The 13824-nt window shown below is 38.9% G+C and overlaps 1 protein-coding gene across 1 annotated transcript in view; it reads left to right on the top strand.

Moving 5' to 3' along the window:
- LOC124165432 (RISC-loading complex subunit tarbp2-like) overlaps positions 1-13541 on the top strand; it is a 55471-nt gene extending 41930 nt beyond the window's left edge. Inside the window, exons 7-8 of the mRNA XM_046542841.1 lie at positions 8479-8569; positions 9204-13541. Coding sequence (XP_046398797.1) covers positions 8479-8569; positions 9204-9355 — 243 coding nt within the window. The 3' untranslated portion in view covers positions 9356-13541. The remainder of the gene's footprint in view (positions 1-8478; positions 8570-9203) is intronic.
- Positions 13542-13824: the final 283 nt, after the last annotated feature.

Here is a 13824-nt window from a genome sequence, read left to right as displayed (position 1 = left end):
GGAATTGCTATCAGGGAGAAACCAAATATTCTGAGAAAATATAAAAAAATTTGTCTGGGACTGTAACAATAAAGATTTATAGCACCACTCATAAATTGTAACTTGATATATGCTTTCGGAAAAAAATACCGCATCAACTTCCGAGAAGCTCTGCTGCTCATATCGAGTTTCGCCAGAATGCTAAGTCTCCGTCGTATTTTGACATTTATTTCTTTGCGTAAAATGCTTAAATAAACTCAGAAATACGTCGTGTTTGGTCTTATTCTTTTTGAAATTACGCGCACAATACTAATATTTCAATTCAATAAAGGTGTAACATCAATTGACGAAAGTCATTCTTAGACACCTTTTGTGCTAATAGATGACTCATGCAGCGGTTGACCTCCACAGAAATGGGGAACTTCGAAGCTGGTAGGAAAAAAAAGGTCAGTGGGGGAGAAAAGGGAGAGCCGGAAACACGTTTCTATTGTTCTCGTGTAACTTGGTATTTTTTCGAAGCTAAGGTCTTCGTAATATGATACCTGCGCGAGCTGTGACTTTTTTTTTTATTTCGAAGAAGAGGAAAGCCTCAGAGGGGGGGGGGGGGCTAGTGCTGAATGGAGAGGGATACCGGATCTTGGGAAATGCGCTAATGTAAGTATCCCACGGTACTCGCACAGCAGTTGACCTCCAGAAATGGGGAACTTCGAAGCAGGTAGCCAGAAAAAGGTCAGTAGGTGAGAAAAGGAGGGAGGGCGTGAAACACGTTTTTATTGTTCTCGTAACTCAATATTTTTTTCGAAGCAGGGGTCTTCATAATGCGATCCCTGCGCGAGCTGGGACCTTTTGTTTGATTTCGGAGAAGAGGAAAGCGTCAGAGTGGGTGAGGCGAGTGCTGAATGGAGGGGGATAGCGGATCGTGGGAAATGCTCTAAGGTTGCTATCCCACGGCACTGAGGTTCTCCTGGTGGGGGGAATCGGGGATTTTCGGATTTTTTCACCCGACCATTTTCGGTTCCCCTCTTCGAACTCTTTTCACCGCTAAAATCCACGAATTTGATGTAATTCGTCAACTTGCGTAAAACGGCGCTGCGAGCACTAAATGACTAGTTCTCTACATTTTTCCGAGTCAACTACCAACGACGTGCGTGCGACAGTGTATGACGCGAAATTCAAAGTATTCGAGGTATTCGAGGCGGTACTTTTCGCATAACTATTCGAAACCTCGATTATCGAATACTTTCTAATATTCGAGGTATTCGAGTATTCGCGGATACTATTCGCACATCTCTACTTTAAAGATAGTGGGCACGCATTCAAAGACTTTTATACTCGTAAAAAAAAATTTGCACGTGCTTTTGAAATTCCCTCCTGTTGTGCGTGTGGTCTACCATTTGCTATCTCAGGGGTTCGTAATGCATTGTAGGCAGTTGACGAATTTTCAATTCAGCCTAAAAACAATTATTGTGTCACCCAGGCCCCTTTGTCGCTCATCCAAATAACAGGCTAGTGCTAATTTGAATACCATTTCATTGCTCGCAGAGTTTGTGAATGATAAATCATTTTAATTTGAAGTCCTCCACGGCATTAGCAGATATGTGAAACAGTCTTAATGCCTTGAAACCTGACCCAGTTTTCCTTCCCTGATAATGAATGAACGAGATTGCATTCTTTCCCAAAACAATATTGTCTCGTCAACACTAGTTGAGGGGGAAAGGAACCAATTTCAATCACTGCTTGGAGTTCATCAGAAAATGTTGCGGTGACTGCACTATCAACACTTTCAGATTCACCTGATATTGCCGCACTGAAAATACCTGCCGTTTAAAACTCTGGAACCAACCGGAGCTTTCACTAAATGTCTCGGAGCGATTACCACCCCTGTCTTTTTGTACAGATTCACGATGAACTTTCCGTAAGTGTTGACCGCTTGGTTGAAGTTGGTACGGCTGAGGTCACTGATGTTTAACTTTGTCTTTATTCAGAATAAAGCATCGTGAGTTTAAACTTCCACGCAATATCGCTTTGACACTCTCAATTTTCAAAGAAATTGACCTCTTTCAATTTCTCTTCTTGGTTTATGGTTTTTCTTGATAACTTCTTGGTTTTTCTATCCGCATTCCTATTTTTTGCCATTGTTCTCTTGGTTTTTACACTGTATGGCTCTATCGAAACAACTGCTGGGCAACTGCTGCACTGTATACTTGAGATGCAGAGTGCCTACTACTGCTGGGAGGGAATGAAGTCATTGTGTTTGAGACTCTGTAGTGGACCCTTTTATGTGTTTATGCTATTCATACGCAACTCAGCCACCGCTCCATTTCTCCCCCATGAATACCGAAACCTTGAAGGCTTTAGTGTAGACCCTCTGCCTGGAAGTCAATCGCCCAATAACCTATGACGGCAATAATTACGTCTCAAACCGTATTTCCACTAGGTACACGCTTAATTAATGATCTAGATTAACTGCAGGCATCCCCCGAGTTACGTATGTCTCGACTTACGTAAATCCGTACTTACGTAAGTGATAACCGTATTTCAAGTGATTACATCAATTTTTGAATGAAGAGCGCGATGAAGTAGATATTCGCTCTTATACCCAATGGCAGAAAAAATATCGAATAGTTATCGAGTTTTTTACGTGCTAAACAAAATAAAGTGACCCATTTTTTTTATCATTCCTCGAAGGAATTTTCATTTATTTCTGTAGAAAAATCGCTTATAAATCCCAGTTCACCAATCAACGTGAAAATTTGCAGTTCGAGCAATGGAAGTGGTTGCGCTCACTCCTGTAGGATACAGCTTGTTACACAGCGTACGCACCCCAACTCCGACTTTCAAACATTAGAAATTGTATCCTTAAGTTTGGACATTTCCATCTGTGGAATTAAAAGATAATGAAGTACGAGCAGAAATCTTTATTGCGGAAAAGAATTAGTTGACACCCACGTGAAGGCATTGAAATTTTGAGTGTTAGCAATGAACGCTGCGAAAAAGTGAAGAAAAAGTTGACACACGATATTAATTGCGTACTTGTTTACATGTTTCTGACGACTGATTTACCGTGTTGTATTTTGCAAAGATTTTATTCAGCTGATTTTTCTCTTTCTCTCATATTGTGTGCCAATGTAAATGAATACTGCGTTATTGAAAGCTTTTCCCCACTAACTTTGTTGCAAGTTAATGACGGAGTTGGCTGAATTAAAGCTCACTTTTTATTAGCTTCGTGCATTTGAAATACTCTTCGATGTTTCCAGCGAAGTAATTATTCAAATGATTATATTTTCACATAATTTTATTGAGATATGAGAGAATGAAAGTATGTTTGTGTGCGTGAAAGATTGAGTGTATGTGCGTGTGAATGTGTCTAAGAATATAGTGATTTACTGGTATTTTTTTGTGTTATTTGCTCGTAATCCTTGAAACCCTTCGTGCATGTATTAACTGTGACAGTGAAACCACCGGATTCGTCAATGTACGTAATATATAAAAGGCAGAAGATATAATGATTAAAGGCAAGTAGACAATGCAAACTATGGGCCCTTAGATCGCCAGGGTTCCCACTCAACCGTGAAAACCTTAAAACCGTGAATTAGCCGTGAATTTCCTCTACCGTGAAAAAACCGGGAAATAGCCGTGAATTTCGTCTTAAAACCTGAAAAATATCTCAATCTTGATAATAATACCTTCCCAGAAATTTTCATCTTCGTTCGTAGCTAGCGCACTTCTATTCATTGTGGCGAGCATCGTCGCATGCGGTCGTATGGGTCAGAAAAGCGTGGGAACGAATGTTGCCTGAAGAAAAAAACATCTTTCCCCAGCGCAGGCCTTTTCTCTCCCCCTCCTGAAATATGACACCACTTCTCATCAGCTTGCTTACTTTCCTCAAATGGCTTGGTTTCCCCTCCCTCGGTCACTGCTTAGTCCCCCTTCCACCCAATTAGCCTTCCCACTGGCTGCAGCGACCACTTTCGAAACTAAATCTAGATGGTCATTGTGTCGAAAAATTTGAACGTTTATTCAACACCCTCAATCCTATGACTGGAAGACCGCTAGCCTTGACAACCTGCCATGCGCTGTGGACACTACGCTCCCTGCGTTTGAACCGGGTGACAGCGAGCTTTCGGCGTGACGTTACTAATTCTCGCGCATTGCAGCCCTGAAAACGAGATAAGATTACCGCTTATGGCAACACAGCATTACACGATTGTCGCATGCGTCGACCTGGAACTTGCCAGTTTTACGTCGCAACCGGAAAGTTTGTGTGGAGTTATTTACTGTCGGTGGGGATCCAGTTCCTCCGCTTTGTGCTATCTAAGGTAATGCTGTTTGTTTGTGACGCTAAAGCCTCAATGCCGTCGCGATATAAACTGCTACATAGTCTCACGAATACAAGGATCAAGAACTTTGCTATTTCCTTGATCCTTGTATTCGTGATATTATGGATTTCCACCAAGTTACGCCCTCTACGATTAATTATGCTACATAGTCGTTCCATTTTTCCCAGAGCAACGGTAAGAAGGGAACATGATTTGCCTCTGATTAGAGAGATCGATTCAGTTTTGGTTTCAGAGTATTACAATAGCAGAGAAAAGAAGTCATTACACTGCCGCTTTCAAAAGAAAGTTATACGGTGGAACCTCGATCTATCGTTCCCGCATTGATCGTTCGCCGTTTCTAGTCCCAAATAAAGTTCCTTATAGACAATTTAATTTTTTACCGCATCTATCGTTCCCTGAAGTATCGTTTCTCGCATTGATCGTTTGAAGATCGCGGTTCCGACGCAGAATTTTCCCGCATCCATCGTTTGACGAAAATGAGACGAAATAAATACAATGTGTCATTTATGGCTAATAACGACAAGCACGTAGTTGGAATCCTCTCCAAGAGATGGAACTACCATTGGGAGAAGCTCAGTGCCGTGGGAAAGTAACATTAGCGCATTTCCCAAGAACCCTTATCCCCCTCCATTCACCATTCGCCTCCCCCCTTCTGACGCTTTCCTCTTCTTCAAAATAAAAACAGGTCCCATCTCGCGCAGGGATCTTATTACGAAGACCTTAGCTTCGAAAAAAATATCGAGTTACACGAGAACAATAGAAACGTGTTTCGCGCTCCCCCCTCTTCTCACCAACTGACCTTTTTCAGCCTAAAGTTCCCAGTTTATGGAGGTCAACTGCTGCATGAATCACCTATTAGCCCAAAAGGTATCTAGCAATGATATTCAGTAATTGCTATTATGCTTTTATTAGATTGAAATGTTAGTAATTTGCACGTTAAAAAAAAACGAGAACACACATGACGTATTTTAAGCAAGGAAATAGATGGAAAAATACGATGGTGATTTTTGGCGAAACGCGATATCCTCGTAGCTGAGCTTACGGCAGTTAATTCGGCATTTTGTTCCGAAAACATGATACCAGGTTGTTATCAGTTATCAATTTACGAGCTATACTACTACTACTAGTAGTCTCACTTGTCAGAGTTACTGACGAAGGGATATCTTCTCAGGATTTTTGTTTCTCCCTACTAACAATCCGAATTCATCTGATCATCTTGCTCTACGCTAATTAGAAAAGAATGGGCATCTTTAGGGTAAAAAATTTCATGGCGCAGTCATATGGTCACGCTTCGCCCTCTGCAGTGTGCTCTGGCGATACGTGAGTTCCGAACTTCACCTCGTACGAGTGGTTCCCTACTTTCCGGGGTGGCTGGACTTCGAACCACCGAGTGTTTTCCATGTGGGTTTAATAAAGTCATTTTCACTAGTTTAATTTTAGTCGTCTTCCGACCATGGCCCCTCCGAAGAAACTATTGAGAACTTTAAGAGATGGACTGAAAATAATTGAACATGAAGAAAAGAATCCGGGCTAGATGCGCGTGAATATTGCAGAGCGCCTTGGGTTGTCCGCTAGCACATGACGGTAGGGGTGGGGGTAGAGTGAGCTACCTGGAGAAAACAAGTAGAGATATGAAGGCGAAGATCCAGGTGGGCGTGCCGCTGACGATTAACGCAACATTGTTCACGCTTTACACACTACCTCAATTGTATTAAAAATATATTCATTAGACAGGAACAATTCAAGTAATTGACTATTTTTGGCCTTCGTGATCCATCTCACAACCAGTCACTGCACCGGCGAATGCGGTTGTTTTAGGCACAACATGCACATTGCTCTCATGAATACGTGTACTGGAAATGGTGTTTGATGGATAAGAATTTTTACATCTGACTGAAATCCATAATAGCAGTGTAAATGCCGAGTGGAGAGCAAACATTCAGAATTTTGAAAGAGACATGGGTCGAATCAACAATATGACGTATGTATCTTGATAAAGTACTACTATTCCTGTTATTATCTAAAATATTGTTTTGAAACCTTTAATGAATTTCTTAATTACTCGCCAAAATCCTGCGTTTCCTGGGACATAGGCAATCTAGCAAAAAAATTAAGCATTGATCGTTTTTCCGCATTCATTTTATAATCGTATCGTTATTAATAAAGAAAAATTGTCCCCTAGTGGAGTTCCAAAAAAGGAGGGTAGTCTTAGAATCGTGTTTGTCTTAGATTCGTGCCAATACGGTGTATGAAATTGTTTTTCGATTTATTATGTTCTATTAACAATTTTCATAAAATATTTTCCGCTGAATAAGAAATAAATCAATTTATTATATTCTATAAACAATTTAAATAAAATATTTTCCGTTAAATAAGAAATATTGGGGTGGGGGAAATTCGGTTACTGTGCAGTAATAACAACGTGCGCAAAAAACAATCTCTCAGCGAGGAATTAAAAAAGGACCTCGAGTGTCCGGACGGAAGAAGGTCCGAAGGGTATTCGGCGTCCGGGCAAGAGCGCGGTTGGGCTGGTCCTTTTGTCGGCCTTGAATTTTACAAACGATAGATCACGTCATAACAGATATCACTTTTCATTGCGGCATTAACATTCACGGCGTTTTTCGCGTACGTTAATTTTCTGTTGATATACGGCCAGTGATTTTCTTATTGTTGGCTTATTAACGGACCGTGAATTTAGCAAAATTGAGACCGTGAAAACCTTAAAAAAACCGTGAAAACGTGAAAAATAACCGTGAAAACCTGGAAAAAGCTGTGAATTTCATTGTTCAGGTAGAGTGGGAACCCTGATCGCAGTATAACATAATGAATCAATTTAAGTATTCAGTTTAGTAATGTAGCGCTGAGATACCATACTTTCCTGAATCCATGCGATCGGTCAATTCGGGGAATAATATTACGCATTTTGATTGGCAATGCTCGAGATGCAACTCTTAGACTATATTAATGTTTATTGATTTTATATCTAATAATGTAAGAATGCGCGGAAGAGTTCATGAATATTGCAGTGAATTGAATGAAGCTTCACCGAGAATTTACTGCGCATTTTTCAGCTGAGAATTCACCCCACCGATTGAAATCTCTGAAGCACTAACTCAGAATGTTCGACTTGGCAGAGTCCGCCTCTGGTGTTTGTGTTTTGAAAGGGAAATCCGTGAGGTCTCCGTAACCGTTCTGATACAACGGCCTTTACATTCATAATAATCAAAATAGCTGTGTTAACCAATATTTTTTCTGATAATTTAAAGTACTTTGATAGATCCAGTTATCCAAAATAATTGTGGCAGTGCTCAAATGGGATTTGCCATGGGGTGATCCAGTTACCCTCAAGTAGTGGGGTAAGTGGGGTCAACTGAGATGTGAAAATAATATTAATATAAAATATTGTTTAATGGTAGTAATTAAATTCAAGTCACATGATGTGCTAGTCATATTATTGTCAAATCTACGTGTTTATTTTCACCCATTCACTGGAGTTATCTGTACAATAAATACATATTTGAAAATGAAATGGTACTATCACATTGAAAAACTATGCCCCAGTTACCCCCGAGCACCATATACTGTAAAGAATGTCAGTGTTTCATCAATGCAATCAATGTTTTTCCTCTATTTATGTCTTTATTACGACAAGCCAGTCAATGGTGTATAGTGGAGATGATATTAATTCTGAATGAAAGGATGTACGAACTACAGCTGAATATCTCAGGGAATGCACCTGCTAGATACTGGCAGGATCTTCGATGCCTCAATGACTGCTATGGTGTAAAATGTTTTCAATCATCCAAATTCCTTGCTTTTGGCACTTTGATGTCTTGTTTTAATTAAGATAGAGTGAGAAAAAATGGTGAAAGTGAAGGATTTGTTGGCATCTTCACGTAAGAAAAGGAAGAAAAATGCAAAATGACTATACAGATGTGAATATCCTTTTCATTGCTAAATTTCAATGCGAAGATTTTTCTCTGACGTAACTTGTATTTTCCTCCTTACGTGTACTGAGTTCTTTTGGGGAATTGTGATTTTGGGTCCAAGTGTTTCCATTGGTTAGATGGCTGGCAAGTCAATAAGTAGCCAGCAGAGAGAATGATGCATTTATTTTTGGAAACCACTCTTGTAACACTCTGCTTGTCTTTGCTTTCAGTTTGCGTTGAGCCACACACCCAAGGAGACTTTGGAGAAGTTTGCAGAAGGGAATGACCTTCCTCTTGATTACATGTTCATGAAATCTAATCGTAAGTGCACTCTTGTGTATGCTGTGTGGCTGACTCGAGCAGCTCTTTAACATTATTTCCAAACACTGCTTCTGAAAAGTGACTTCCCACACAGTTAGGCAAAGTGGGTTTCAATCAAGGCTGATGCTGGCTGTGAAAAACTCTGGTGGCTCAGTTTGGATTCAAACCAAAGTCTCTTAATTGCCACTCCTAATTGCAGTGCAGAATTTTTGGTTTCTGGTCAGGTATTTTTTTTCTCCCTTGGGTGGGGTGTGGCCTCTAGTTGGGTTGTATCCTATCATAAACCTCTTACTGTTGCGGAATCTTCTGCTTTTATCGATAACAATTTAATTAGAAGCTAAAACTATTTTCCTAACTTAAATTTTTTCATAAACGCGAGATTTTTCCATTTTTTTCAAATCTACATTATATTCAACCTATTTTTCGAAGATTCCATGTTGAGTGAAGAATGAAGGTGAAACTTTGAATTTTTGTTGAAAGGATAAATTTGATTTGATGCCTGAGAAACCTTTAGCTTACTCAAGAAACTGCAAAAATTAGCCGGGTAATCTCAGTTGTTGTTCAATGGTGTTTTTGAAAGAACAAGTCGTGGGTTGATGTACGCGTTGACCTAATTCTGCTCTCCCTTGTACAGTTGGGAATGCATTGTGCGCTGCTAGTCTGGGTACCACTCCGGAGTTGGTGAAATTTGGTGAAGGTCCTGACAAGAGTGCAGCTGAAGAGATGGCGTCGGTCAATCTTCTTCACGCTCTGATGATGATGATCGGGCGCTGCGAGGAGGAGTGACCATAATAATAATAATAATAATAATATCTTTATTTGCCCAACGATCTAGTACATTCGCAATGGTCAAGATATAAGGCACGTCAATAATACATGTAAATACAGAAAAATACAGATATACATAATTAATCAGGAATAATTACCTGTTAACATAAAGAGTTAAAATGCATCACCTAAGTATTCATCAACTGAATAATACATTTTAGCCAGAAGTAGTTTTTTTAACTTGGCTTTAAACAAATTAGAATTATTTACATTTTTAATCTCCTTCGGTAATTTGTTAAAAAGTTTGATGCCCATTTCTGTGGGCCCCATTTTAGTAACTCTGGTGCGTACAAAATTGTGATGAATATCACTTTGCGATCTAGTGTTATGGCTATGTACACTGTTATTGAAAGTGAAATTTTTCAGGTTATTCTTTATATACATAATAGTTGACAATATATATACACACGGAATGGGTAGTACAAGCAATTCTTTAAATATTGGTCTACTGGGAGACCTATAGCCTTTATGAGCAATTATTCTCATGGCCCGTTTTTGTAGACAGAATATTTTAATGGATTTATAAGTTGATCCCCAGAAAATTACACTGTAAGTAACATGTGAATAAAAGTCACTGTAATATAGGTTTAATAAAGTTTTCCTTTCCACTGTGGAACTGAGCTGTCTTAACAAGTAGCAAGTAGAACTAAGTTTGCCGCTGATATATACAATGTGGTCTGCCCAGGACATTTTGTAATCCAGATGTATTCCTAAGAATTTACAGTTATCCACTTGATCAATAGGTTTACTGTTCAGACTTACACTGATGTTTTCTGATCGTGGGCCACTGGTCTTAAAGTGCATTAAATTGCTTTTGTTAGGGTTAATAATTAAAAAGTTATCCTTTGACCATTTACTGATCTCATTTGAAATTAACTGAGCTTGATCAATCAATGATTGTTCAGAATTGGATGACACTATCACTGTCGTGTCATCAGCATATAAAACTGGTGTATTATTTTGATTACAAGATAAGGATGATGAAAGGTCATTTGCATATAATAAAAATAATAGTGGACCAAGAGTTGATCCTTGTGGAACACCCACTGTTGAATGACGAGCAGTTGAAGTATATTTGACTCCATCAAATTTTATGGTCACCACCTGAGATCTATTGTGTAGATATGATTTTATCCATTGATGCGGAGTACCCCTAATGCCCAATCTATAAAGTTTAATCAATAGCTGGTCATGATTTACAAGATCAAATGCTTTCGTAAAATCATAGAATAAAGCCATAGTTTCATTTCTATTATCAATGGATACCAGTATTTTATCAATTGCATGAGTAATAGCAGTAACTGTGGATTTTCCTTTTGTAAACCCATGTTGATTACTAGAAAGTAGTTTATGTTTGTCTAAAAATGATACAAATCTTGAGTAGACTATTTTTTCAAAAATTTTGGAAAATGCATTTTGCAGTGCAATTGGCCTATAGTTATTCAAATCATCAGTATTACCTTTATTCTTATAAGAGGGCACAATCTTAGACACTTTGAGTGAGTTTGGAAAAATTCCAAGTCTCAGAGATTCATTAACTAGATGCAGAAATGGAGACTTAATCATATCATAGCTGAGGTATATTACATTACCAGGGATCTCATCAACACCAGAACTATAACTGTATTGGCATGAATTTGCTATTACGGACTTTAGCTCTATTTCATTGGAGGGCATCATAAAGATAGAAGGTGCCTTAAACGCAGCAGAATTAGTGCCAGGACTTACATCTGAGGTGTCAGGTAACAAACTAAAATGCTTATTAAAAGCATCAGCTAGATCATACATACATTTTGACTTTTCACTAGAAGTGAATTGAGAGCTGGGTAAGACATAGTTTTTATCTTTGTTTTTGGCACTATTTATAATTTTCCAAGCAGCTTTAGTTTTATTAGTAGCTTTAGATAAAGTTGCATCATTATATGTTTTTTTAGCTTTCGAGAGAAGTCTGTACTGTTTTTTCATGAGTTTGTAATGGTCTTTGCTTTTGGAACTACCAGACAATTTTGTTTCATATGCCAGTTTTTTAAGGAGTGATGAGTAGAATTTTATATCATTTGTGATCCAGGACTTTTTTTGTCTAAAAGAATGTATTTTTCTCGTTTCCATAGGAAATGACACATTAAAATGGTGCAGATAAACTGAGTAAAAACTATGGAAACTCTCCTCAAAAGATTTAGCATTAAAGACCTCTGACCAGTCCTGGGAATTGAGAGACAGTAGGAAATGTGACATATTCTGGTCAGAAAAGTTTCTTTTGATTTGGCACTTTGCTTCAGGATTTGCATTGTATCTAAAGGTAGCAATTAAGGGAAGATGATCTGAGATATGCTCATGAGTTACCTGGGTGCTCACATCTTTGAGGTCAATGTTGGTTAGGATGTTGTCTATCACTGTTTGAGTGGAGTGAGTAACTCTAGTGGGAGCAAAGTTTGTTATTTTGATATCAAAAGCGGCAAGAATATCTAAGAAATCAGTTTTGTCTTTTGTATTGTGGAGTAAATTGCAGTTGAAATCACCGGTTATTATAATTTTAGAGTACCTGTTACATTTATGAATTTCTTCAATTAATCGTTGAAATTTATCCAGAAACACCCGGAAATCAGTGGATGGAGATCGATACAGTGAAACTACAATGAATTTACACTCGTCTTTCATAATTTCAACAATACAATACTCAAAAATTTTATCAGTCGATCTTGGAAAATTCGTACATTTAACTGGTGTGTGGCAGAGTGATTCTTCCAGTAATATAATTACACCCCCATTTTTATAGTTTATACGGCAGAAAACATCGACAGTGCGATACCCTGGGAGTTTTATTGCGCATATTTCTTCTTGGTTTAACCAGTGTTCACTTAAACAAATCACATCCGGTTTATATTCACTCGCGAGCACTTCAAGTTCAAGCAGTTTATTGCGAATACACTGAATATTCAGATGTAGCACTTTTATCTGCGAGTCAACTATCCGGGAAGGGGATTCTTTGTTGCATTCCGAAAAAAATATCTGTCCACCACTACACCTTCTGGCCACACGTCATTGTCAATTAGGACGTTGCCGATATCGGGACTCACAGATACCCGAAATGAGGCATATTTATTATCCCTTACCTTAAGCTGTTCGATGTCTAAGTCCTTACTCGATGACCCAGGAACTACTTTTACGACAAAATCAGACACATTCTCAATTGTGGTCTCTGGAAGAAACCTCCACACATGCAGATGCGTCTTCCGTGGAACTGCCGACAGGGTACACACTGAAGGAGGTTTGGTACCAACGGCCAGCGGGGTTTTCCTGCGACGTCTCGATTTCACTACTGTGTAACTATCACCATTATCAGGAGTTTCCCTCGTTGGATCAATCTTTACTAGATTGACATCTTTACTCGCATTGGAATCAATACTAACTGTTTTGGGGACAAAGGTCACATGTTTGGTAACATTCCTCAGTTTGGTAGTTTGCTGAGGATTTTTACTATAATCTACTCTAATCATCGATGAACTTTTTTGCACAGGATTTGCTGGAGGATGGACGGCAGGCACAGGTTTGAACGTAGAGAGTTCTTGAGCGCACACTACTTTGTTAGCGTACGTCGAGCTGTTACTTGAGTCCACCTTGGATCGAAGTTCGTTCTTTAATGACACTATTTCATTCTTTTGCGATTCAATTAATTCTACACAACAAGAAACATTGAATTGTAGTTTAAGAATTAATTTGAACATGTCTTCCTGTCTTTTATGGATCTGGCTTAATGAGTCACATGGCGGCGAGTCACATGGCGGCGAAGTCACACATTTTTTGCAGCGATAAAGGAAATTTTCACTGTTAATCACTGAATTAGCTAACGATTTAGAGACACCAACGCATCCTAAATGAAAGATATCATTACAGCCATATTCGCACGATAAAAACGTTTGGTTTTCGCCAATTACTTCGGAGCATAACGCACAAGCTAGTTCACTATCCGCCATCTTGAATCCACTCCTATCATAAAGCGCAGCAGCTCTGCGCTTTTTCAAATAACGGTGGTGCAGTCGACCACCATGTGGAGAGCCTTTATTTTTTCTGGCTGTGCTTGAAATGCATTTACATATATCTTTTGTTCTCTTGCTGACGAATTAAATTTATCTATGTTTTATATAACACTAAAGAGTGATTATTAACGACTTTAGCTAGGATTGTCCCTCAACCGGGACTCGGAATCCAATCCAACCTTTATGGACTTGCAGTCCATGGTACCTTGTCCAGGGATCATCCTCCATATATAACCAATAGTTAAAACAATTGCGGCTGTAATAAAATACCGTTTTGAAAGACTTAAACATGCGGACAATGGTGGTCCAGTGCTCAGCACCCAAGTCATGCACTAGGAAACTTCCTCTTCATCTCTTTGGGATTTTTATTTCATGTAAGCCTGTGGTCGG

Source organism: Ischnura elegans, chromosome 9 (genome assembly GCF_921293095.1).
Source record: "Ischnura elegans chromosome 9, ioIscEleg1.1, whole genome shotgun sequence".
Classification (NCBI taxonomy): Eukaryota; Metazoa; Arthropoda; class Insecta; order Odonata; family Coenagrionidae; genus Ischnura; species Ischnura elegans.
The sequence above is the reverse complement of the archived record's forward strand: the minus strand, read 5'-3'. Positions and strand labels throughout refer to the sequence as shown.